Source organism: Gadus macrocephalus, chromosome 2 (assembly GCF_031168955.1).
Source record: "Gadus macrocephalus chromosome 2, ASM3116895v1".
In the NCBI taxonomy this organism is placed as follows: Eukaryota; Metazoa; Chordata; class Actinopteri; order Gadiformes; family Gadidae; genus Gadus; species Gadus macrocephalus.
In genome coordinates, this window is record NC_082383.1 from 16700617 (window position 1) to 16728197 (window position 27581).

The window sequence follows — 27581 nt, forward strand, 5'->3', positions numbered from 1 at the left end:
TAATAACTTCCATTTTACATTTCTGAATGCCAGACAGCAATAGAACAAGCAACATGTAGCTAGTTCAGCAGCAGAGAATCGCTGTCTAAATGCAGCAAACCAAAGTGCAGAACAAGTTTGACACGATGGTCAAACTTGTTCTGCACGAGACCGAAGCCCAGGTTCAACAGTGACGCAACTCTCGTGCCTCATACACCGCACGAACCCGAGAGCTGCCTTTATTTAACACACACCCACAACACACAGCGCACCGCACACCCAACCAACGGTCATGCAAGTCTCGGTAACGGTGTCGGTGTCACGTTAAAATTGCACCGGGGGCGAAAATTGTACCGGGTACGTAATCAGTTGTCCGTTGCCAGGCAACGGACAACAGTTTGTTTGTGATTATATAACACATCATAATGAGCAGAAAGACAGTATCTGCTGCAGGCGGACCAGGTAATGCTCAAGCCCTGTCTTTTATGTTTGCTGACCCATTGTGCAGGAAATAAAACCGCTGCAACCAATACTGAGCGTCCGAGTCCATGATTCAAGGAAAAACACAAAGCAGGTTACATATAGATATAACTATAGATATAACAATAGGTCTAACTATAGATATAACTATAGGTATAACTATAGATATAACTATAGTCATCACGTGTTACGAAGACTGAATGAGGAGCGGCTGTGGAGATAACTGATGAAAGGTTCTGAAGAGGAGCCACTTGAGTTGAACACTGAAGACGTTAGCCGGTCAGAGGGTTCACCTAAGGACTCAGTGTAAGGTTTACTGAAGGCCCTTAAGGACTTAAGGACTCAGCGTAAGGGTCTAAGGAGCTGCGGCGCGCCGCCCCTCTTAGCCCAGCGGTGTTCTGAGTCCACTCAGGAGACCGTTTAAAGGGCAACTTCACCCATTTCACATAAGCTTTGTATTTTTAGAACCCCCCACATATTTTTGAATGGTCTAGCATCATTCCCTTATTTTCTGGAGGGACTGGAGAGATCCGTATCGATCTCCAACACTTCCTGTTTTCAATGACGCAATATGACGATTTTTGCGTACAAGAAAATAGGAAGTGTAAGAGGGGATGATTCTCGTAAGACTACAACCACTAGTCCCACCCCCCTCTAGGGGGTGGGACCCACTGACGCTACAGACCTATTAGAGCAGTGCCAGTGGGTGGGACTTCACCAGCAGAAACTAACATCCACAGCGTCTGAAGCTAAGATAACAGAGGCTGTTGATAAAACTGAAGTACATTGGCGGAGGGTACTGGATCTGACATAGAAGATGGCTCCATGCAAAAGTTCACCATTTCGAAAGAAATACAAACGAGGACTACCGTATTTTCCGCACTATAAGGCACACCGGATTATAAGGCGCACCTTTAATGAATGGCCTATTTTAGAACTGTTTTCATATATAGGGCGCACCGGATTATAAGGCGCATAGAATAGAAGATACTGCAGTCAAACGTTTGACTGGGGTTGCGTTATGCATCGACTAGACCGAGCTGTGCTAAAGGGAATGTCAACAAAACAGTCAGATAAAGTCAAACTTTATTAAGCGTTCTGACAACTCCGGTCACTCCCATGGTAACGATGTTCAAACGTTAATGTGCATATTAACAATATCTCATCAATATCTGATCAATATCAATATCTCTTAACAATAAGCTCACTTTTTCAGTTCATTCCCCGTCTACTAATCCCTCGAATTCTTGTGTGTCCGAATTGAACAGTTGGGCGAGTACGGCATCCAACATGCCCGGATCCCTCTCGTCATTATCCGAGTCAGTGTCGCTGCTGTTGCCTGGCAGTTCAGTGATTATTCCTGCCTTCGTGAAAGCTTGGACCACAGTTGAGACTGTTATATCAGCCCAGGCATCCACAATCAATTGGCAGATAGTGGCGTAAGTCGCCTGGCGCTGTCTCCCCGTCTTGGTGACGTGTGTTCGCCTTCTTGGCCCCGTCCACACGAAGCCGATTTTTTGGGTGAAACCGCATAAAAAAACGCTTTTGGTGGACACGGGCTACGGCCACACCAAACGCGTGTAACGTGCCTAACTTGACGCTTGATCATTGTGTGTCACAAAAATTGTTCAACGCGCCAGTGGCTGCGCTGGATTTAGGAGTCCGAGGTAGGAAACCCAAACGCCGCCGTGTTTGGGTGCATGATAGAGTTTAGATCAGGTTAGATTAAATAATCTCGGATATAAATAACAATAATCGGGTTAAATAACTTCACATGGTGTGTCTGGTGTGTTTCCAGCATTCGTAGTGTTGATCAGCAGATAGTCCGCCAAGACGTTGAGGTTGCTTAGCAACCAGAGACGCTGTCCATGCAAGTGAATGGAGCGTTCCCTCTTCATCATAACTATCAAACCAAACATCCTTCACATTCAACAAGCGAACATTATGAAATTAAAATGCACATTTCTCGCTAAAAATGTTTACATAAACGCATTTAATGGCGTTTAGTAGTAGTAACTATGTTACTATTTCCACCCAGAATAAAGAAAGATGTCGGCCGTATGCTTCTGTGCAAGTGTCACTACTCTAGTGACGTCGGGTCAAGCTCCACGCTGATTTGTTCCATTAGTAGCTGGAACAAGGAGGTGTCCGATAGGCGGAGATGATCAGCGGGAGTGGCCGCCAGCGAAGCTGTGCATGGTGGGAGTTGTTGTCTTCAATCCACAAGCGCCAAAAAGTCACTTTCTGCCTTTTCTCGGTCAAGACGGCACCAAATTAGAATTTTATTTTATTATTCGACTACATGTAGGACCCAACTTCAATACATATTCATGCCTCCACCGGTGAAATGCTCCTTTAAGGACACAGGACAGATGTCTAAGGCTGATCTATAATTACAGCCGCATTGAAACCAGCCAGACATTATCATTAACATTGGATTATTATGTACGTAATGCTTTCAACAAGAAATAACCTATAATGATTCTACAATTAATATTGAACACTAAGGGCCCTATCTTGCATCCGGCGCAATTGACTTTCTCACTGGCGCATGTGTCGTTGCTAGTTTGCAACTGGCGCAGAGTGTTCTTTTCCCTCCTGCGCAACGCGTCGGTAAATTAGGGAATGATCTTGCGCCCCAAGGGGCGGATCGGCGAAAGGAGGAGGCGTGTTCTGGCGCAAACTTTCCCTGGTGCTATTTTGCAGTTTCAGGAACCACTTGCGCCTCAAACCAGGAAATTACCTGGTTTAAAGTCAGTGGCGCGTTGTTGAGATGCTATTTTAAGGGCGCATGAATAATGTTGCATGTGCACCTCGCGCATACACTTTGCTTCTCTCATCTACCTAGCCACACATTCTTGGTAAATTATTTGGGAAAGAACAGTTGATACAGCGGTAATAAGTTGTACTTTTAAATCAATGCATCTGAAAACACTGTACAGCGAACACATATTTTCTTGACACAGACATCGTGTACATGCCCATAACTTTTAGGATTGATGAGTATTTGATCGTGAGAAAACATTGTTTTACCACGAGTGAGTGTTAAATAGAATAAATGAATGCGGGCGGGCGCGTGTGTATGTGTAAAATAATTAATGAATGCCGGCGCGCGTGTGTGCCTCCATCTGTTTAAACACACGCAAACTAAACACGTAAGGCATAATACAGTCCATGGCAATGTATATTAACGGGGAGACACATGCTTATTAGGAACACAAGTCGATAACGATAAGGCATACAATACTGATAAGAAACTATGTTTATAATGTATTGCGTACATCATTAAATAGAACCACAGTTACCACATATCAAATGTGTGTTAAGTTTTCTTTGCCAACATTTATTTGAGGACTCAGTATTTCTGAAGTTGTGGAAGAAAACCTTATTCCATGTGTGAATTAGGCCATATTATTTGGCCATAAACTGAGCCATTTGAAGTTTGAAATTCATGTGCATCTGTCTCATCGGAGACTGCAGACGCGCTGTCAAAATATCAACTTGTCAGATTCAAATGCGCTCATGGCTCTTAAAGGGGATGGGAGCTGGCACTCTCATGGGTTTATTGCACGTCACGCCAAACAACACCTACGGGTAATTAGGCTACTTCAGACCAACCCTTTTTAGATTTGCGCCGGGTGCAAGAGTCATTTTTGCGCCGGTAAAATAATGACATCGCCATAGAACTGCCCACAATGCTACTTGCGCTTGGTGCTTCTCACTTGGTTTCAGACCGTTAAAATAGGGCCCTAACTGTTTAAGCTTTATATTTGCTTTGTATAGGCTACTATTAAATAACAATACAAATCTCAATAATTAATTGGTCTGAATAGAACGTTAATGTCAGTTTACAGTCACAAATGTTTTAAAATGTGGAGTATGCCTAACAACAACCAATAGCTTACGACAGCAGCCAATAGAAAGTCTCTACAGGTAAAACCTGTGTAGTAACATCTGGTTCTCAAACCCCATGAACCATCTCTTCACCACAGAAGGAGAGCTTCATCCGTCTGAGCGGAGAAGAACTCAAAATGGAGGCCGTGGTGTCCTCCACGACCATCTGTATGCTGCCAGGCCTGAGCAGCCGCTCATCAGTGGCTCATCAGCAAGGCAGCTGTCAGCCAGCGCCGTTTAACCCCGGCATCGCTCACCGGGCCCCCCCGAGTGCCAACATCTGCTGCCCCGTCGCCCCTCCGGCCCCCGGCAGGCTCTCATAGACTGAGGGAGGAGAGCAGATGGGCGGGGCCACCTGAGACCTGGGTAGCAGGTAGGGGAGAGGCCAAGCTCCGGACCCTGCAGTCAACTTCAATCAGATCAAACTTTAACTGACCAATAGGATCACATTACAGTTCCAGCGGCGCTTTGCTCAAACATGGCAGGTTCCAGAACACACCACCTGACCGCGAGTCCACCACATCTCAGGTGAAGATCCCCTCCTGCTGCCTCAGAAAGCCCCCTCGCTACCTCCACCACCGGACTGGGTCCAGCCTCAACCCCCCAGTCTCAGGTGAAGACCCTCCACTGCTGCCTCAGACGCCCCCCTCGCTACCAGCAGCACCTGACTGGGTCCAGCCTCATCCCCCAGAGAGACCCCAGCGAGCCCCCCAGTATCTGACCTGGAGGCAAGGTTAGCCCGGCACAGCAGCTCTAGACCAATCGTCTGCACCAGAGCCTCCTGACGGAGAGACGCCCCTCACCCTCACCATAACTCTCACCCTCACCCTAACCTAACCTTCGCCGTCACCCTCACCCTAACCGCCTAACCCTAACCCTAACCCCCACCCTCACCCTCACCCCTAAACCCTAACCCTAACCCTAACCCTAACCCTCACCCTGACACCACGAGCCTCCTTCATCTAACTGTGAGAGCCGTAAATTACAGCACGCTGATATCAACAGAGCTGGCTGCTTGGCATGCCAAACACACACATGCACGCAAGCAAGCACACACACACACGCACGCATGCACGCACACACACACACACGTGCACACACACACACAAACATACCAACACACACAGAGGCACAATTACAGAACAACACAAGAATCACACACACACACACACACACACACACACACACACACACACACACACACACACACACACAGACTGATGTGCATATTTCTAGTTTGTTTAAAGAATGTGTCAGCAGAAATAGAGGAAGAAAGGAAGATTACTTGAACGACTACACACTGAGACACAGGGTAGAAACACACACACACACACATATACACACGCACATAAACAAACACTCACACACACACACACACACACACACACACACAATCATGCCGATAGCGGTAACACCTAACTAATCTTCATTTTATGAGTTCACACTTCTAAAGAATTTGTCAGCAGAAACACAAAATAGGAGCACAACAAATTCTAATAGACACTAACACACTGGCATTCAGACACACACACACACACACACACACACACACACACACACACACACACACACACACACACACACACACACACACACACACACACACACACACACACACACACACACACACACACACAATCAAGCTCAGCAGGAGAAGAGCTCATTGGGTCATGAATGCTGCTGCTAAAAATATGAAGAGCGTGAAAATCTGCCTCTAATTAGCTTGTATCTTCACAGAGTGAGAGAGAGAGAGAGAGAGAGAGAGAGAGAGAGAGAGAGAGAGATGCTAGACACAAACTTGCACAGAAATATGAACAAACAAACTCACAAAAAATCAAAACACACACACGTAGACACACTCATACACACAAAAACACACACACACACACAAGCAAATGCACCCAGGACCAGTCGCACACACACAGTGCCCCCCCCCCCCATTGGGAGGGCTACTCACAGTGTGAAGTTCTCCTCAAGGTAGCAGCGGTTCCTCAGGAGCCCCGCCCACAGTTGCACCCCAATGATGCCGAAGATGAAGAAGACGAAGAAGCACAGCAGCAGCACGTTGCCCAGCATGGGGAGGGTGTCCAGCAGCAGGTTGACCAGGATACGCATGCCTGTAGACATACACACACACACACACACACACACACACACACATGCACACGCAACCACACACACACAGTCACACGCACGCATTCAGGCAGACACACATACACGCAAGCACACACACACAAACACACACACACAGGCAGGCACACCCGCACACACACACGCATGCAAAAACACACACACAAACACACAGGCAGACACACATGTAGACAGGCACGCACACACACACACAAACATAAAAACAGAGGGAATGATGAATAATAAAAGTTGTGTTAACAATAATAGTAATATTACTGCCTCCTAGAAAGGGACACAATGTGGTTTGTTATGCTGTAGAGTGATCAATTCTGATGCAAATGGTCCATCTCCAGAACGGCGTCATGGGCCGCGGGGTCCTATGTGTGTGTCCTTCAGGGTCAAAGTGAGAGGCTCTCTTCGCCCCCAAACTAACCCCAAGGCTGAACCTCTGACTGGTGTTAGATATGAACCCACTAACCCCAGGGCTGAACCTCTGACTGGTGTGAGATATGAAACCACTAACACCAGGGCTGAACCTCTGACTGGTGTGAGATATGAACCCACTAACCCCAGGGCTGAACCTCTGACTGGTGTTAGATACGAACCCACTAACCCCAGGGCTGAACCTCTGACTGGTGTTAGATATGAACCCACTAACACCAGGGCTGAACCTCTGACTGGTGTTAGATATGAACCCACTAACACCAGGGCTGAACCTCTGACAACTACACGCACACACACACACACACACACACACACACACACTCTGGGCCCCTGGGGACGTGTGTATCAACAGCCTCAGGGAGATGAACTGAGACCTGATTACAGTAACAGCAACAGTCTCGCTCATAAAGATGACCTCATCACCCCCCACGCCCGGTCCCTCCCCCCTCCGAGCCGCTCGTTAGGTAAACATAATGACAGCTGATTGGACCGAGCGGGGAGGAGAAGGTGAGGCCAGCGGTGACATCACAGCATCAACAGACTCACACCTGGACTCATGAGTGTGGGTGTGTGTGTGTGTGTGTGTGTGTTTGTGTGCGTGCGTGTGTGTGTGGGTGTGTGCATGTTTGTGTGTGTGTGTGCGTGTGCTTGTGCGTGTGTTTGTTTGCGTTAATTAGTTTGTTTACTAATCATTGAGCTGTTATCCACTCACATGAGGTCCAGAAGACGAGGAGTAGAGGAAGCCCCCCAGCTGTGAGAGCAGGTCCCAACTCTTCGGCAGGCACCATGGATCTCCATCCAACAGCCTGTACATTACTGGAAACCACGGTCTCCCTGGCCAGTTTGGGGCAACCAGCAGGAGTCTGTGGTTCCCCTTCTGAGCTCTGTGTAGAGTTAACCCTATCAGTGGAAATGGCAGGAAGGCATAAAGGAGCTGATGTGGCCATGGATGTGCCAAGGCATCCAGTTCCATCGGACTCGTCTCTGACGGAGAGAACCAGAGAGGGCAATGTGTTGTGGACTCTGAAGCAATGAGGTCCACCTCTGCTCTGCCATATTTGCTCCATATTGCTTCTACTACCTCTGGGTGGAGTCGCCACTCCCCCGACGGAGGTCTCTAGCGTGAAAGAAAGTCTGCCACCGTGTTCTGTGGCACTGGAAGGTACATAGCCCTGAGGCTGGAAACGTAAGGGAGAGCCCATTCAAGAAGTTGCTGTGCAACCTGTAATGACTGAGCCGACCTTGTGCCCCCTTGGTGGTTCCCATTATAGACAGCTGACTTGTTGTAGCATCGTACGAGAACATGTCTGCCCCTCAAATATGGCAGGAATTTGCGGAGCGCTAAATAAATAGCACGGAGCTCAAGCACATTTATGTGCTGTGTCCTGTGCTGCGCACTCCAGAGCCCTCTCACCGCTCTGTGCTGCCACACTGCCCCCCAGCAAGAGAGCGAAGCATCGGTCACCACCACCTCGCGGCGTGAGGGGATCGAACCCGGTGTGACACCTTTGGCAAGATATGCCCTGCGTCTCTAGCGTCTCTCCAGTCAATGCCAGGAGGCATTGACTGGACACCCTGACCTTCCTGGATCTGTGCAACCTCGGATCTAAGTGGAGGCCATTGGTCCAAACTTGGAACGGCCGCAAGTGGAGGAGGCCCAGTGGCACTATTGACGTGACTGACGTCAGCATTCCCAACAGCCTGAGAAAAAGGCTGTACCTTACCATCCTGTCCTCCTGAAAATGCAGGAGGATCTGGAGTATGGCCTATACCCGCCGCGGAGACGGGAAGGCAAGCATTTGGATGGAGTCCAGGGTTATGCCAATGAACAGTACCTGTTGGCTGGGTATTAAACAACTTTTGCCATAGTTGACTGTAAGACCCAACCTCTCCGTATGACCAAGGAGGGCTGTGGTGTCCTGCTCTGCCTGTTCCCGGGTTGGAGTGCAAATAAGCCAATCGTCCAGATAAGGAGGATTTGCATTCTGGTGGCTTGCATTGGTGCGAGCGCTGCCCGCATGTACCTTGTGAAGATCCGTGGGGCTAGGGATAACCCAAATGGGAGGACCCTCTACTTGTAGGCCCACCCTTCGAATGCAAAGTGATTTGGTGATATCGGGACGTGAAAATAGGCATCCTTTAAATCTATTGATGTGAACCAGCTTTGCCGTGCAACAAGCACTTCCGCTGTCTTTAGCATGTGAAAGGGCAATACTTTCAGAAAACTGTTCAGCCCTCGTAAGTCCAGTATAGGGCGAAACCCACCCACTTTTTTTTGGAACTAAAAAATACACTGAGTAAAACCCACCTTGCTGTGTCTGAGGATCTACGATCTCGATGGCCTTCTTCTCCAGGAGGGTGGTTACCTCCTGGCTGAGGGCCTGTCGCCTTGTGGGATCGCTGACTGTAGTCAGTCTGATCCCCCTGAAAACTGGGGGCCGGCATCGGAATTGGAGATTGTACCACTGGGAAAGCGTGGCCACCATCCAAGGGTCTGTAGTGCAACTTCCCCAGCAGATGAGGTGCTGCTGGGTGAAGAGCCCGACGCCCGGCCCTGAGCCATCAGTACCTGCCCCCACGTCCTCTTGGGGGCCTGGGGGGGGAAACCCCGACCCCTTGATCCCTCTGTGCCTGGGGTGCTGGCCTGGCTCTACCAAGCACTCTGGTCATGTAGGCAAACGCCTGCAAAGACGTGTCACTTAGACTCTGCACTGAAGTATCTGCACTGGATGATTGCACGGACTGAGACATGGCCAGTATCAAATGTGACAAGGAGTTCCTGATACGTCCTATACGTGCCCCTGTGTCATAGCACTTTATTAATAGGTCATCAGTGATGCAACACTGTGGCCTGGGACAGCGAGCATTCGGCCTCAACACCTCCTCTGGTGCCACAATCAGGGAGGCAATGGTCGGCTCCACGGCTGCCATTTGGTCAAGTCCATGCTTGCTGGCATTCTGCATAGAAGCCAAGGCCCTGCCGTCACTGGTGTGAGGAGATAGAGATCTTTGGTCTGGCCAGCATCTGTGAAGCTCCTCAATATATGCTGGGAGGGAGGCACAGAAAAAGTTTTTTCTTTTGGTTCAGAACGCAGCAAACATGGCGCCGCAGACGAAGGAGCGCATTGTGCGTTCACACCAAACGCGACGGGGCGACAAGATCCCATACAAAGTGAATGTAAAGATGCGTATCGGCAAATTTTTCGCGCGAGAAAAGCGGCGACGAGTTTTGATTTGTCGCGCCACCCTTTCGGCGTGCACAGGCGAGCGCGTTCACGAGGATTTGTGCCACGACAAATTTGCTCGAGTTGAAATATTTCAACTTTGACGCGAATTTCGCGTGATGACAGCCAATCAGCGTTCAACTGTCAAACTCAGTGCAGCTGCTTCTGAGTCCCCTGTTTCCACAGGAAACCTCTCACCGGCTCCGGATAAAAGCGTCTGCTAAATGAATATTGCTAAACCATCAAGTATTACAGAATTAGTTGTGTTGTTTAACATCAGTGATTTGGTTAAGTCATATAGTTTAAACACGCGAGCGAAGGAGCTCTAAGGTAGCGTGGTGTAATGTATATCTAATGTTTTTATAATGTGTGTTGTTCCAGCTAATGGGACTGCAGTGAGGCTTTTCTCCTAATGTGCAGCAGCAGCACTTGGAGGGCTTTAGGACCCTTGGGCTCCACATGTGTTTACTCCCAGAGGACGCTGCCGTTAGAGAGCGTTAAATTAGAACGAGAGAGAGAGAGAGAGAGAGAGAGAGAGAGAGAGAGAGAGAGAGAGAGAGAGAGAGAGAGAGAGAGAGAGAGAGAGAGAGAGAGAGAATTTAATCAATGCATATTAATGTATAGAGAATTTGGATACAAAGCTGGTTCACTCTCCCTCCCTCCCTCCCTCTCCCTCTCTCCCAATAATATATCACTCTTCTGTTGTGTTTCATTGTCTCTCAGGGTGTTGCCACCCCCCCACCCCCCTACAGGTCATCTACTGTCCAGGTTCAACCCCCCCCCCCACACACACACACACCAACACGTCTGACTGTTTTTAAAATACATAACACCGATTTTGGTTAGACTTTGCAAAAATACACCATTCTGGCAGGCACAAATAAATTGTGTGAACACACACACAGATACACACACACAAAAACACACAAAGACACAAACATGCACACACAGACAAACACACAGTCCCGGTCTATTATCTGCCATTCTGCTGGAAGGCTCCAAATGGAATAGTGCGGGGGTCGGGGAGAGGTGTGCTCCCTGCGTGTTGCACAACAAAGCAGGGAACCGGGAACAGATAACTGCAGCACACGTTTCCCTGGCGTGTAATGGCTTTGCACAGAGGGTAATGAAGAGGCCAAGACCCAGCCAGGAGTATAACAGTTCTATTCTACTTACTGAGCAGGCTCCACAGACTGTCTGTGGACCCTCTATCGGTGACTATCAGTCAGTCCACAGACTGTGGACCCTCTATCGGCGACTATCATTCACCAATAGAGGGTCCACTGACTGTCTGTGTAGCCTCTATTGGTGACTATCAGTCACCGAAAGAGGCTGAACGTTGACACCTGGAGTCGGACGTCACAGTTTCACTGGTGATTTGTTGCTTTTAAATGGATAACTCTTCAAATCAGAGGCATTTATTTAAACGTTAAACTCATGTTTCACTCTAAGCAGCTGGACATACACACACATACACATACACACGGATGCAAACGCACGCACACGCATATGCACGCACACACAAACATGTGTACATACAAACACACGGGTGTACATACACACACACAGACTGCACTAAGTGCCTGAGTTACCCCTCAGCGAGGCGTCTCCTCCATCAGGTCACATCATCACGCGTTCAGACACCTCCCAGAGACCCGCTTCACTGGCCAATCACAGCACTTAACACCTCACCCCATTAGCGTTAATATTTAACGAGTTCACCGGCGGCGACAGATCCCGCTCAAATATTCATTCACAGCTTTAACCGGAACAACGGGAGGAAGAGGAAGAGGAGAATAACTCTTTAAGTTCAGTTCATTAAGGACATGGAGGAAGAGTAAGAAGAACTCCTTAAGTTAATAAGAACTCCTTAAGTTCAGTTCATTAACGACAGGGAGGAAGAGTAAGAAGAACTCCTTAAGTTAAGAAGAACTCCTTAAGTCCAGTTCATTAACGACAGGGATGAAGAGTAAGAAGAACTTCTTAAGTTAAGAAGAACTCCTTAAGTTCAGTTCATTAACGACAGGGAGGAAGAGTAAGAAGAACTCCTCAAGGCTCTGACGAGCGGTTCATTCAGTTCACCCTGTCCGAGCCGCTCAACCATCTCTCCGTTCACCGCTTGCTCTGACGCGAGGCTGTGAGGCTTTGATGAAGTGAACCGGGTTTGAGGGATGGAGGGTTTGAGGGTCAATGAGTCAGGGTTAGTATCAGTACTATACTTAGTATTATTGTAACTAAGAGTAGAATTTATGTTATTTGTAATGCTAACCCTGTTACTTGACCATGCTATATCATTGCATGAAATAAATAGGCAACGATATTAAATACATCATTGCAAAGAAACTCGATATTTGAACGCAGACAATGCAGCAGTAGGGATTACAGTAAGAACTGGTATCAGAACACGTTTCTGAAATATAAAAATAAAGGATAAGACACCCAGCCGATCAGAGCGGCTGTTTCTGGAGAAACCAATGAGCCGCTGGCGCCTGGCGAGCCACCAGGAGTGGGGAGGTGGAGGTCGATCTGAACCTCTCTGATCGGGCAAATTGGTGTTCACAGTGATTAGCGGAGCCTGTGGGGTTGCGCGGGACGTGGAAATCAATAGATGGTGCCGGAGTTTGGGCAGAGAGCAGAGGTATTGTGTGGAGGACGGTGTGTCTAGGCTGTACAAACAGGAAGCACTGCTCAGGCCCTTCTCTACGACCGACAGGCTCTGGGAAAAGGTCTGGTGTCACATTTATAATAAGCACCGTCTAAAGGACACAGAGACGAACGACATTGAACTCCTGACAGGAAAAACAGGGTTAGAGCCTCCATTACAGAGAGAACAGTGTGTGTTCGAGTCCAAAGCGGTCTTGGCACTGTGAGGGTGTTAAGATGGTCGGGTCTATTGTATCAAGAATTCTAGATAGATAGTATGACTACAGGGTATTGTAGGTAGTATAAAATATGCCTATAGGGTATTTTTGCCAGTATTCTAGACATGTAGTATGACTAAAGGGTATTGTGGCCAATATTTCAGATATAAAGTATGACTACAGGGTATATCGTAGGTATATAGTATGACTATAGGGTATTGTAGCCATTATTCTATATGTATAGTATGCCTATAGGGGAATGTAGCCAGTATTCTAGATATATAGTATGACTATAGGGTATAGTAGCCATTATTCTAGATATATAGTATGACTATAGGATATTGTAGGCAGTATTCTAGATATAGGATATAACTATAGGGTATCGTTGCCAGTATTCTAGATATAAAGTGTGACTAGGTTATTGTAGGCAGCATTCTAGATATATAGTATGACCATAGGGTATCATAGCCAGTATTCTAGAGAGAGGGTAGGACTATAGGGCATTGTAGGCAGTATTCTAGAGAGAGGGTAGGATTACAGGGTAATGTAGCCAGTATTCTAGATATATAGTATGTGTTGGGAAAAATAACCTGATGAGCACATCATATGGCAGGCACATTAATATATAGTCGACTCTTGCTCTAAACCCAACGAACACATAACACAAACATGATAATATATAGTCAGGTCAAGGCCGGAGCTGAAGGCCCCATCTCCCAGGCAGGCAGATGGTGGACACTCAGACAATGCACCAGTATCATCTCCAGAACGGGAGAGCCACATTAATTTATCCCACAGGAGACACCTCGAAGCTCTCCCTCACTAGAAGGAACACATGCAGATACTAGGGGCCTGAGAGCCACATTTAATTTATCACACAGGAGACACCTCGAAGCTCTCCCTCACTAGAAGGAACACATGCAGATACTAGGGGCCTGAGAGCCACATTTAATTTATCACACAGGAGACATTTTGAGAGCTCTGCCCCGTTAGGAGGAACCAAGAGATACACCTGCCCATACCAGGGCCTCAGAGCCACATTAAATTATCACACACAAGACATTTCAGGGGGGCACTCCCCCGTTTTAATTTATCACACCAGAGACACGAGGAACTCTCCCCGTTACGAAGCTCTCTCAGGGCCTGGGAGCCAAAACACACCGAACCGCACACACCTCAAACGCACACACCTCATCGAGAGGAGGATACAGCATAAGACTGTATCACACAGGGACTCTTCACCTTCTTCTGAAGCAGACCTTCCACGGAGGCGAAGCTCCAGACGAACCATCAGCGCTGATTAGGGACTTAGACATATTCGATTTCTCACGCTTTATGACTCTGTATAACCGTTGCCACTTTACTTAATAAATCCAAGGTCCTCGTGCCGATAGACTTTATTACCTCTCCGTCTCATTTTATCTGGTCCAGTAGCTAGACAGACCGTTTTTCCCAACAATTTGGTGACCCTCGACGTGATTTTTTCTGAATTGAACACGCAACTGGGAAACGAGAGACGGAGAGCGGCACGACCTCGGGACCCCGGAGCACCGGACCGATTCCTGCAGTCTCACCTCGTGCACGCCCAACAAAAGGTAGGCAGAACCTGTTGATAAAATCCAAACTCTGCATAGTTATATAGGAATCATTAGGAGGTGAGACTGTGAGAGCGGTTCGCTACGGGATATCTCGTGGGGACGAATAGGACTGCATCCCAGTATTTCCCCATAAACCCGATTGACCCTGAACGCGTGACACATCGAATATCGGCTCGTTGCATGGTGAAAGAATACCCTCGAGACCATAGGGCCTATAAGAATCGGGCATAGTGATACAAGACTATCGATGGCCACGTAATGGATGTGTAATGGAGACCTCTATGTCTTAAAGGGGGGTTAGAGTCCCCTTCTTTGTTTAGGTATTAAATAATTTCGGTGGTAAGGGGGTTAAAGTCCCCACCTATGTCTTAAAGGGGGGTTAGAGTCCCCTTCTTTGTTTAGGTATTAAATAATTTCGGTGGTAAGGGGGTTAAAGTCCCCACCTATGTCTTAAAGGGGGGTTAGAGTCCCCTTCTTTGTTTAGGTATTAAATAATTTCGGTGGTAAGGGGGTTAAAGTCCCCACCTATGTCTTAAAGGGGGGTTAGAGTCCCCTTCTTTGTTTAGGTATTAAATAATTTCGGTGGTAAGGGGGTTAAAGTCCCCACCTATGTCTTAAAGGGGGGTTAGAGTCCCCTTCTTTGTTTAGGTATTAAATAATTTCGGTGGTAAGGGGGTTAAAGTCCCCACCTATGTCTTAAAGGGGGGTTAGAGTCCCCTTCTTTGAATGTGTATTAAATAATTCTATGTGGTAAGAAGGTTAGAGTCCTTTATCAGGGTTAGAGTCCCTTTGCAGAGGAAACGGTGCCTAGGGCATGAGTGACACACAGAGAGAATAAGATAAACTAGGCTCGTTGCGTGGTGAAAGAACACCCTCGAGGCCTAAGGCTCGCCGCCCTTGATAAGTGAATCTGAGGCGCCCGAAGAAGCACAACGATTTCTTGGCCATATATTCATTGCACATGCGGGGACTGACGGACAGACACCTGAACTGACGCAGACTAGGGATAGCAGAGACCTCTCACCCCCACCTTCACGACCAGAGAGCAAGTGCGTGTGTACGGAGTCGAGAACGAGAGTCGGCGTGGGTGGAAGAATAGGAGAGCATGGGTGAAAGAGAGAGACAGAGAGACAGTGTGTATGCGCGTGAGAGTGAGAGAAAGGCTGTGAGCGACTCCGTGTGTGCGCGTGTACGCAAGAGGTGATGTTTCTGTGTGTGTAAGAGGCTGTGAGAGACAGAATGAAAAGTCTGTTGTTATGTTTCTGTGTGCATCTGCGAGAGACAGAATGAGAGGTCCGTTGATATGTTTCTGTGTACATCTGTGAGAGACAGAACGAAAGGTCTGTTGATATGTTTCTGTGTGTGCGTTTAGAGGAGACAGAGTGAGAAAGGCTGTGTGCGTCTCTGTGCGCGTGTACGCAAGAGGTGATGTTTCTGTGTGTGCGTTTAGAGGAGATAGAGTGAGAAAGGCTGTGTGCGTCTCTGTGCGCGTGTACGCAAGAGGTGATGTTTCTGCGTGTGCGTTTGGAGGAGACAGAATGAGAAAGGTCTGTTTAGGTGTGTGTGTGTGTGTGTGTGTGTATGCGTTTGTGTGAGAGGGAGCAAGAGAGATAGCGAGAGAGATAGACTAGGAGAGCTAAAGTCGGAGGACGATCGAGAGGGACCATCTTCCCTCTAGACAGTTGGAGGTAGCGATAGAGTGCGTGTTTTTCTAACAATGAACGGTTGTTTCAGGACCACGAGAAGGGACTCTGTATGGTTTTCAGGCCCAGAGTGTAATCCCCTTTTTCATATGTGTAGTCCTCCCATTTGAGGTCCCCGTCCACCATATTTGAAGTCCTCTACTCCACATCATGTTGTAGTTCCCCTCCCTAGAATTGTATGGAAGTTAGAACCTGTGAGAGTGTTTTTGGTTCGGCCTGACGAGGCCTGTACCAATTTCGGTGGTCAGCTTCGTAGTTTTGTGTATATAGAAATTTGGAAAGGGGGAGCAGTATTAAGTTATATATCCGGGAATTAATCCGGATATATAGTGCTTACATCTAAGCACTTTGAGATTCTTGAATACGAAGTGCATTATAAATAAAATGTATTATTATTATTATTATATATATAATAAAGTGAAAAGTTATTTATGAATGAAGGGACAGAAGGATCTTGTTGTGTGTGAGAGATAGTTATTAGGCCTTGTTCCATGATGGATAGTTCAGGATGTTGCATTCCAGGTTTATCTGTTAACGGTCCTAAGTGCAGCCTGACCCCAAGAGGGGGAGGAAGAATGAGAGAGAGAGAACACATTTCACCCCCATTTGTTGACCCACACCATTAAGGCAGCACAGAGAGACACACTAACACACAGTACAGAGAAAGTGAGTGAGACCGTATACGTGCGTTTGTGTGAGTGTGTGCATGTGTGTGTACGTCAGTGTGTACGTGCGTGTCAGCGAGTATGCGTCAACATGCGTTTGGGTGTGTACGTTTGCGTGAGAGAAAGCTGGATAGAGGGAAAGAGAGAATCTGTGAGTGAATCAGTGGTCCGCTATATCTTTACCCGTTAAAACGGGTAAAGGAAAGAATAGATAGATTGATAATGATGAATAATGTCTCTCTGACGTATTGTTTTGGTCTATGGCTTAACCTGCGGAAATGAATAAATTGACAATGATGGATAACGACTTAAGGATATGAGGAATTTCTGGATGTATTAAATAACGTCTCTAGGCCCTGTTGTTGTTTTTTGCCCCCCCCCCCCCCCCCCTCCTTCTTTCTCGTTCTCCTCCTCCAAGAGTGACAAGAATTACCCCCTAGTCTCTCATCCGCTCTCGTGTGGTAGACAGGCCCCACAGAGTTATAGCATCACGGCCGCCATTTTTTGAGTTCTCTCACTCAGTCCCAAGTCACCTCCCCCTCCGCCAAACCTGGAACACTCCAACCCTACCCTTCCCCAACTACACCGCCCCCTGCTGGACCACTCCAACCTTACCCTTCCCCAACTACACCGCCCCCTGCTGGACCACTCCAACCTTACCCTTCCCCAACTACACCGCCCCCTGCTGGACCACTCCAACCTTACCCTTCCCCAACTACACCGCCCCCTGCTGGACCACTCCAACCTTACCCTTCCCCAACTACACCGCCCCCTGCTGGACCACTCCAACCTTACCCTTCCCCAACTACACCGCCCCCTGCTGGACCACTCCAACCTTACCCTTCCCCAACTACACCGCCCCCTGCTGGACCACTCCAACCTTACCCTTCCCCAACGACACCGCCCCCTGCTGGACCACTCCAACCTTACCCTTCCCCAACTACACCGCCCCCTGCTGGACCACTCCAACCCTACCCTTCCCCAACTACACCGCCCCCTGCTGGACCACTCCAACCTTACCCTTCCCCAACTACACCGCCCCCTGCTGGACCACTCCAACCTTACCCTTCCCCAACTACACCGCCCCCTGCTGGACCACTCCAACCCTACCCTTCCCCAACTACACCGCCCCCTGCTGGACCACTCCAACCCTACCCTTCCCCAACTACACCGCCCCCTGCTGGACCACTCCAACACTGCCCTTCCCCAACTACACCGCCCCCTACTGAACAGCATCCATACCAACCCAACCCCGACTCTCGATCACCCCCTGCTAGAAGAATTATCCCAGTTACTAATAAAGCTAAAAAGACAAACCTCCCCGCACCCTGCCTTCAGTGCAAGGGCGTCCACAACCCCGACCACCCCCATACCAGGCTGCTGTAAGAAGAAGCGAAAAAAAAAACACGCCCACCATGTCGGACGAGCAACGAACCAGAGCGCTGGGCTGGCTGTGCCTCAACGCTGAACCGGGGAAAATATTGAAAGGCCAAGACCGGAAGAAATGGGAGGACCGATGTGATGTCTACATTAAAACCTGGCAGAGAGAGGGCGTGATCCGAATGGGACCCCTCGACCAGACCGGCCGGACCGCCATACACGCGCACATTGGCAGCCAGTATGAGCAGGCGAAGGTCCGCCGCGACAACGCTGGAACCAAGGCGGGACGAGCGGATGCACTCGAAGCCCAAGACCGGATAAAACAAAAGAGAATCTTAGTATTAAATGCATTGGCCTCTTGCCTCCCGCCCCACACCCTAAAAATAGCCCCCTCCGCCAGGAATCCCTTCCTAGCGGACCTTACAACCCCTGCCCAACCGAACCTGATAGCCCCAGTCTATCCGGCACCTACCCAATCGAGCCCGACAGCCCCGCTCTATCCCTCCCTACCGAGGGCCGACGTACAGGCCCGCCCACCTCCGTACACCCACTCCCTCCCCTATGCCCCGACCGACTTCCCGCCCCTGCCCACCCAGGTACCCGCAGATGGAGTGAGTGGCACCGAGATGGGTCCTCCCCAGGTCCCTGCGCCCCCCCATCTCATGTACCCAGTTATCGAAATAACCCACGCCACACCTCAGTCCCCGGTCACGGTGACCTGGCAAAACCCCGCCCCCCTGGAACCGGAACGAGCCAAAAAAGGGGTCCACTTCACAAAGAGAAACCATCCACAAAGCAAGGATGGCCTGAAGCCGACGACGGCTTCCTCCCCATGGCCGATGATACCAGGAAGAGCCGGGCCATTGGGGCAAGAACCACCCAGCGCTGAGAACTGGACACCCCCCTCCTCAAACTACAGCCAAGCCCAGGCCCCCGAAACCAGGTTACCACCACCAGAGCGAGCCCAGCCGAAAGCAGAAAGGATACGGACGCGGATCGGCGCCCCTCGCGCCAGCGCATTGGACCTGGCCTCCTTCCTGATCAACCTATCGTCTAAAGAAGAAGAAGCAGAAGTAGCAGGAGCAACAGAGGAAATGAGAAGACACTCCGGAATTCCCCAAGGGAGACACGCAAGATACGAGGAAACAGATGATGATGATGCAGACACCTTGGAATGGGACCCACTGGGAGCAAAATGGAAAGAAGAAGCGCTGGAAAGAATGACCCACAGCATCGAGTCAGAAGTCCATCTCCTGTCTCGACAGCTGCGGGAAAGGAACGAAGGCAGAGACCAGAGGTGGGGAAGAGGCGCAATCCGCGGGACAATTGGCCCGGGCAGATCACAAGCCCGAAGTATCGAAACCCCGATCACGACCACGGCCACCACCAGCACTCCACAAGAGTCCGGGTCCCAAAGGAACCAAGCCCCCAGCCACCGGATGGACCGCGACCAGAATGAAGGCCCAGAATCAATGTACCCACTAATGGACACCCCTGCAGGACAAGCAATGTACGTTCCCTGGACCCACCGCGACCTCAAGGGACTACTGGAAGACCTTCCCTCGATCAAACTGGGAGCGGGCAAGTGGATCAGAAACCTTGAGCGACTGACCACAGCTGACCGGCTCACCATGGGGGACATCCGAGCGGTCCTCATGAGAGGAGAAGGACCCCGAGCAGTCAACGACGTGGAAAACGTGGCCAGAACCACCAGAGAGCCGGACAACGCCCCCTTCGACCCCTACCGCCCCATATGGTGGGAGGCCCTGAGGGGCCTCTACCCCCCCCAGAATTCAGCAGCATGCATGACCGGCCTGAAAAGAAAACCCAGTGAATCAGCGGGCGAATTCCTTACAAGAGCCACTGAACGATGGAAAGACGGATTTGGAACCCTTCCAGGAGCCTCCGACGCCACCGAAGCCATGTTCCGGACCGCGGTTGAGACGGGTCTCTGCACCAAGATCCGCGAAGCCCTCAAGACGGTGATTGGACTCGGAAGAATGAACACCATGGACTGGGAGGAGGCCATTACACACCACGTGAACCTGGAGCAAGACCGGGAAGACGAAGACGTCAAAGAAGACCGCGACCTGAAGAAACGACTCTTGCGCATGGACGTGAAGAAAGCAACCCAGGAACACAACCGGGACAAGAAGGAGCTCAACAAAGACCACGCCTCCGAGATCATGCCCCTCGAAGTGGCCCCGCCCCCGGCCCCGCCACCTACCCCCGACCCCTTGGTCCAGCCAGGCGGGCCTCCTCCGACCCAGGTGCAAGCCCCTCCCGCTCAAGTGTGGGGGCCCCAACCCCCGCCGTACCCGTACCCATACCCACCCTCGAACCCAGCAACACAGGTGGGACCCGGGATGTACCAGAACCATCAGTCCAGATATAGAGGCGGATCCAAATGGAGAGGGAGGGGCCGGACCCCAAACACAAACCCAACCCGGTCCTACCCCTGCTTCATTTGTGGGCTCGTGGGACACTGGTCGAGGGAATGCCCCCAGTCGGGACCGCCGGGGATGCAACACGACCAACATGATCGTCAACCGCGACCCGGTCCGCCGTACGGTAACCCTGGAAATGGATCGACGCAGGCCCCAAACCCCGGAACCCCGATGTACCCTCTCTGGAGGGACCCGGGATACGACAGCCAATACTGACGGGACCCGAGAGCCTCGAGAGGGACCCAGGTGGTGAACCTGGGAACGGGAACCCCAATGGTGGACGGACTCGTAAACCAGACCCCGATTCGGTTCATGGTTGACACCGGAGCCACAGTATCCACCATCGGGGACCTGAACGATGAGATCCCACCCCTCTCCACTCGAACCCTGACTACCATGGGGTTCTCGGGAATAGAAAAGACAAACCCCCTCACCACCCCCTTGCCGCTCACCATCCTGGGGCAAACCTTCTACCACTCCCTCCTATATGCCCCCGAGTGCCCCACCAACCTCATGGGTAGAGACATCCTGAGCAAGATCAACTGCCACATCAGCTGTTCCCCCGAAGGAACTTCAATGACGACAGAAGCCGACCAACCCCCCCAGATGATGCTGGTGCATGAACCCCCGCCCCTGAGCCCCCCGTCAGACGTATATTGGATTCGGAACATAACTACCACGGACGGACTCAAGCCCCTAGAAGAAACGTATCGAGAGTGGGCCCCCTGGATCCAGCAACAGGGGGACTTCTACCCACCGCACGACCCCCTCCACACGACCCTCAATGTCCTTCATGACCCAGACGAAAGCTACGACGAACAATGGAGCCGCATCATGGAGGGAACCGGCCAGAAATGCCTCTACGAAGCAATGTACGTCGGACCTGAGGGGGTGGCGGCCCCCACCCTCCTCACCCCGGATCAAGAATACTGGTACCGTCTTAAACCCGAGTCCCGACCACACGTGACCCTGGCAGTAGCCAAGCACCACACGGCCATGAAGCTGGGGCCCATGATCTGCCGAGCGACTCAAGTACGAGAGTGGGCCCCCACCGACAACCCCCACATACACCTAGCCCCTGACAAAGGCTTGATCCGAGTCTCCTTCCCCCGGACGGCCTCCTGGGGGGTGGCAGAACGAGTGGAGCGCGGACGACCGCTTGCCCCCGAGGATGTCAACGCCCCCAGCCCCCTGGAAGCCGAAGATCCCGACGTAAAGATCATGCTAGACGACCTCCCTCCGGAGCTCTGGGCCACCGGCGCCTACGACATGGGGTTTACCCCCCAGCACAACATCCAAATACCTCTCAAACCCGACCAAACCCCGATTCACCAGCCCCAGTACAAGGTCAGACCCGAGGCAGAAGCAGGGATCACAGCCACCATACAGGGACTCAAAGAGGCAGGAGTCCTCCGACCCTCTCAGTCCCTTTGGAACACCCCGATTCTCCCAGTAAAAAAGGCGGACGGACTCACATGGAGGATGGCCCACGATCTCCGTCTAGTGAACGACGCCACAGAAGGACCCCCAGAGAGGGTGCCGAACCCGCAGGTGGCGCTCCACGTGGTTAACCCCGAACACCTCTGGTTCTCTGCAATAGACCTGGCCAACGCCTTCTTCTGCATCCCCCTGAACAAAGACTCACAAGACATCTTCTCTTTTACCTGGAAGGGAGAGAAACTCACCTACACCCGAATGCCGCAGGGGTACCGATCGACCCCCACCATATTCAACGACTGTGTGCGAAAGGACCTCAAGGACACTGTACTTCCCGACGGAGTGGTTATGGTCCAGTATGTAGACGACATCCTGCTCGCTGCGCCTACCAGACAAGCCTGTGTGGACGCTACCAAGACCCTGCTCGAGACCCTAGGGAAAGCAGGGTACAAGGTCAAGCGGCCCAAACTACAGGCTGTCCGGCCCATGGTGAAATTCCTGGGGAGGTTGGTCGGAGGAGATACCAGAGACATGACCCAGGACACCCGAGAAACCATCCTGAATTACCCAAAACCCGCCACGGTTCAGCAAATGTTGGCCTTCCTGGGCCTGTGCAATTACAGCCGCCAGTACCTCCCGGAATTCACAGAGCGGACGTCCGAACTCCGCCAGATGGTCACCACAGCCGGGGCCCGACACCTACGGGCCCCTCTGGAATGGGACCCAGGAAAAGACACCGCCTTCCATCAGCTGAAGCAGGCCCTCCACTCAGCCGCCGCCCTCCAAGCCCCCGACTATACGACCCCCTTCCATCTGGACGTCACACAGAGGAACGGAAATGTAGCGGCCACCCTCTGGCAGGCAAAGGCCGGCACCCGAAGGATCCTCCTCTACCACAGCTCGGCCCTACCCACTCCGGCCCTAGGACTCCCTCACTGCGCCAGACATCTCATGGCCATCGCCATCGCCCTACGAAAAACACAGTTCCTCACCATGAACAACCCCACGGTGGTGCACACCACCCACGGAGTTAAGGCTGCGGTGGAGAGCTCACTCTTCACCCTGTCGACCGCCATCACCCAGATCCGGTTGACCGAGGCCCTGACAGATCCCTCGGTGAGCTACTCGACGAAAGGAGTGAATATGACCGGAGAGTATCCCGCAGACACGGACGGCACCCCCCACAACTGCACGCCTCGCATCCTGTCGGAACTCCGAGCACGACCAGACCTCCAAGGGTCACCCCTAGGAACACCCAAAACAGTGTGGTACACCGACGGCTGCTGCTACAAGGATGCCCTGGGAACCAACATCGCCTCTTGGGCGGTGGTGGAACAGGGGTCGACAGGGGTCTGTCACACCAGACACTCAGGGATACTCCCGGAGTATCCCTCGGCCCAAAGGGCTGAACTCACGGCCATGGTCGTAGCCCTCGAAGCCGCGAAGGGCCTACGCCTCGACCTTTACACCGACAGCAACTACGTGTATGAGCTCTGCCATCTGAACGCTACCCAAGCAGAAAGGCGGGGTATGTTGACCTCTACAGGGGCGCCCCTGAAGCACAGGGACCTCGTCGTCCGCCTGCTCCTCGCCATTCAGCTACCAGAGTCTGTGGCCATCATCAAGTGCCAGGGCCACACAAAAGGAGACTCCCTGGTCACCCGCGGTAACAACGCCGCCGATGCGGCCGCCAAGAAGGCGGGGGGCTACACACCGCCGCTAGTCCTGTCCCTGATGAACCCCCTAGGGGAGGGGCCACACCCAAGGAGCATGAGCGACTTCCTGATATGCCTTGGCGAGATGCAAGAACACGCCGGTCCTTATGAGAAAAGCACCTGGATCACACGAGGATGCACTAAGGACGAGTCCGAAATCTACCGCTACTCAGATGGCAAACCGGCACTCAGCTCACGAGCTCTCTCTCTCATGGCTCGGTCACACCACTCCCGTACCCACCAGTCCACCACCGCGACAATGGAGACAATCCGGCGAGACTGGTGGCACCCCGAAATGAGGGCCAGCATCCAGGAAGTGATCAGAGACTGTCACGCCTGCCAAATACACAACCCACGCCCAGCCCACAAACCCCCTAGAGGAGTTTTCCCTGTTCCCCAACTACCCTTCCAAGAACTCTACATAGACTATACCGACATGGGGCTGGACAACCGCACCCAGGGGAAACGCTACCTCCTGGTGATCGTCGATAGATTTACCAAATGGGTAGAGGCCTTCCCCACCAAACGTGAAGACAGCGCGTCCGTGGTCAAAATTTTGCTAAATGACATCATTCCCCGTTGGGGTTACCCCAAGCTACTCTGCTCAGACAACGGGTCCCATTTCTCTAACGCCAAATTGCAGGAGGTAGAGGCCGCGTTAGGAATAGCACACCGGTTTGGCTCCGTCTACCATCCCCAGAGCCAGGGACTGGTGGAAAGGGCGAACCGGACTCTCAAAAGCGTGATCGCGAAGGCAGTTCACCCTGGGGACACAGGTCCCCAGCAGCAACAATTGCTGCAGGAAGAGCTAGCGGGCTACGCCTCTAAGAAAAAGATGAGCTGGATAGAGGCTCTCCCATTGGCGTTGTTCAGCGTGCGCTCCCATCCTAGCTCCCGGTGCGGGCTTAGCCCCTTCGAGTTAGTGACAGGTAGGCCCATGCCCGGGCCACATTCTCCCCCCAGGGGCCCGGTACTAGACCATTATGATGAAGCCCTCTTAGAATATGTACAGGCCCTGACTCTCGCCTCCCGAGCCTTGTACACACAGGTCACCTCCCTCCCGACCCCCGCAGATCCCAACCCCGTCCTCGTTAATCCCGGGGATTGGGTCTGGGTCAGGGTCCACAAGAGACAGTGCCTTCAGCCACGATGGGAAGGCCCCTATAAGGTACTTCTGGCCACCCCCTTCTCTGTCTCCCTTTCAGGAAAGAGCGGCGCCCGCTGGCACCATCTGTCTACCACCCGCAAGGCCGACAACCCACATGACCGCACCCTGGCTACCGTTCAACGCGACCTCGCACGGCTGCATCATGAGGCCACCACTGACGCCACAGGAGGCCCGGACCAATAGACGTTGCATCATCGGCATGGTAGGAATAACCGGAGTCATGATGGGTTTCTTCATCCTGTGGGGAATGGACTTCCATACAGCCATCCCGGGGAAGTTCTCCACCATCGAGCCCCCGTCTACGACGATACAACCCTCATCGGAACCCCCAACCCAGGGTCCACACCGCCACAAGAGACAGACACCCCTGCAAGCCGTCAAGTCCCCCAGCGACCCCTGCCTCAGCCGATACGGTGGGCTATCCTTAACCTATACTTACGGTTCCAGCGCCGCCTATACCTTCCTCCTATGCGACGTCGTTTCGTGCGTAGGCGGACCCGCAGCCTGGGAAAAATACGATGCATACATCTGCGATACACCCAAGGGTTCCTTAGCGGGAGTCCAAGGCAACGGGGTAATGAGGTCCCCGGACAACAGCATAAGCCAGCACTGGTGTAGTGGGTGGGGGAATGTACTATGGATGACAGGGAAGCACCAGGGGTACTATGTGACTAACCGCTCTCAGACTCTCCACAGGCCTGACGCGACGGCCGCACTACAGGCGAATGGCTTCCTCTCGGGAGGCAACGGCAGAATCACCCTTACCCTCAGGAACATTACCAGCAACCCGTACCAAGGATGGGGTAAACCCAAATTCGGGTCGATTCGGGTGTGCGGGGTGGACACTGACTCTGCCTATCTCGCGTTGGGGGTGTCCCATTCCGGCCCGGACACGCTGGCCTTGTTGAAAGTAAATTTCAGAATGGCCCCCACCACACTCACCGCACCCGCCTCCAGGGCCAACACGACAACTCCTACACCCCAGGTCCGACCCATAATGACTCGCGACGGCCCGGTCACGATTTTTGATTTAGATTCCGTGGGGCGGCTCCCCACCCACGATTCCATCGCGCTCGCAACCGGCTACGCAGACGATAATGCATGGCTCAGCTGGATTGCTGCTACGATCCGATTCCAGGGGCTGTCCGACTGCGTAGCCTGTGCGTCAGCTCGCCCCCATCTCATCTCGACCCCGGTACTGTTCGATTTTACCAGCGACCCCATCGGCTCTCATTGCATGTTAGCTCTGTTTGTTACCCGCAAACCGGCCGGCTGCGGCCTCCTTAGCTCTCTGTTTCCACCCGGCCTTAACAACTCACTTCCCCCGGTGTACTCCCCTGGGGAGTACACCCACTCTTGCATCACCAGGGTCGGTACGGTAAATGTTGGGGCGGTACCACCGTTGTGGTGCCACTCCATCACGAACGTTACGCTTTGGCCCAACATGACCAAACCGGGCCTAGGACGACAAGACCTATTCTGGTCCTGTGACAAATTCACCCTTAGACTTACACTCCCGGCACAATGGTCCGGAACCTGCATTATAGTGCGGCTACTTATGCCCGTCACGCTCTTTACCCGGGGTTCGCCCGGGCCCGATAACCAAAATACCTCTCGACACCGCCGCGACACCGCTCTCACCGACCACTTTGACCTAACCAAGAACACCCCCACGTACATGGATAGCATAGGCATTCCCCGGGGCGTTCCAAACCAGTTTAAGTTAGCAGATCAGATAGCCGCGGGTTTCGAGAACATACCCCTTATCTCTGCCATATTTCCAATCACCCCCAACAAAAACGTAGATCGCATTAATTACATTCACTACAACGTCCAGCGCCTATCCAACCTGACTCGCGACGCGGTAGAAGGGCTGGCCTCACAACTGGCCGCCACCTCTCTAATGGCGTATCAAAACCGTCTAGCCCTGGACATGTTGTTAGCCGAGAAAGGGGGGGTCTGTTCGATGTTTGGGGCTCAATGCTGCACCTTCATTCCCAACAACACGGCCCCTGACGGGTCAGTAACAAAGGCCCTGGCCGGCCTTCGAGCTCTTTCCGTCCAGATGGCAGAGGACTCTGGGGTCGACAACCCAATGGAGAAATGGATGACTGACATGTTCGGCAAGTGGAAGGGCCTTCTCATGGCCGTCCTGTCGTCCCTGGCTTGCTTTGTCGGGATTGTGGTCTGCTGCGGGTGTTGCTGCATCCCCTGCGCCCGCACCCTCTGCTCGCGCCTCATCACCACGGCCCTCGAAAAGGAGAAACAACAGCCCCCTCCCTACTCCGAAGCAGCCCCCCTCATGCCCCTGCTGGATTTCCCGGACCAGTCTCCCCTGGACAACCAGATAGCGCCTGCAAACTTTGACTGTGAGTATGGCCTCCCTCACCCTGCAACCTTTGACTTTGAGTATGAGCTCCCCTACACACTCCCAACCCCCGCCATCGACTGCGTCC

General features: G+C 51.8%; 1 protein-coding gene across 1 annotated transcript in view; it reads right to left on the reverse strand.

Annotated features, from left to right (window-relative positions):
• LOC132473046 (voltage-dependent T-type calcium channel subunit alpha-1I-like) overlaps positions 1 to 27581 on the reverse strand; it is a 236334-nt gene that overhangs the window by 51848 nt on the left and 156905 nt on the right. Inside the window, exon 6 of the mRNA XM_060072985.1 lies at positions 6311 to 6470. Within this exon, the coding sequence (XP_059928968.1) occupies positions 6311 to 6470 (160 nt within the window). The remainder of the gene's footprint in view (positions 1 to 6310; positions 6471 to 27581) is intronic.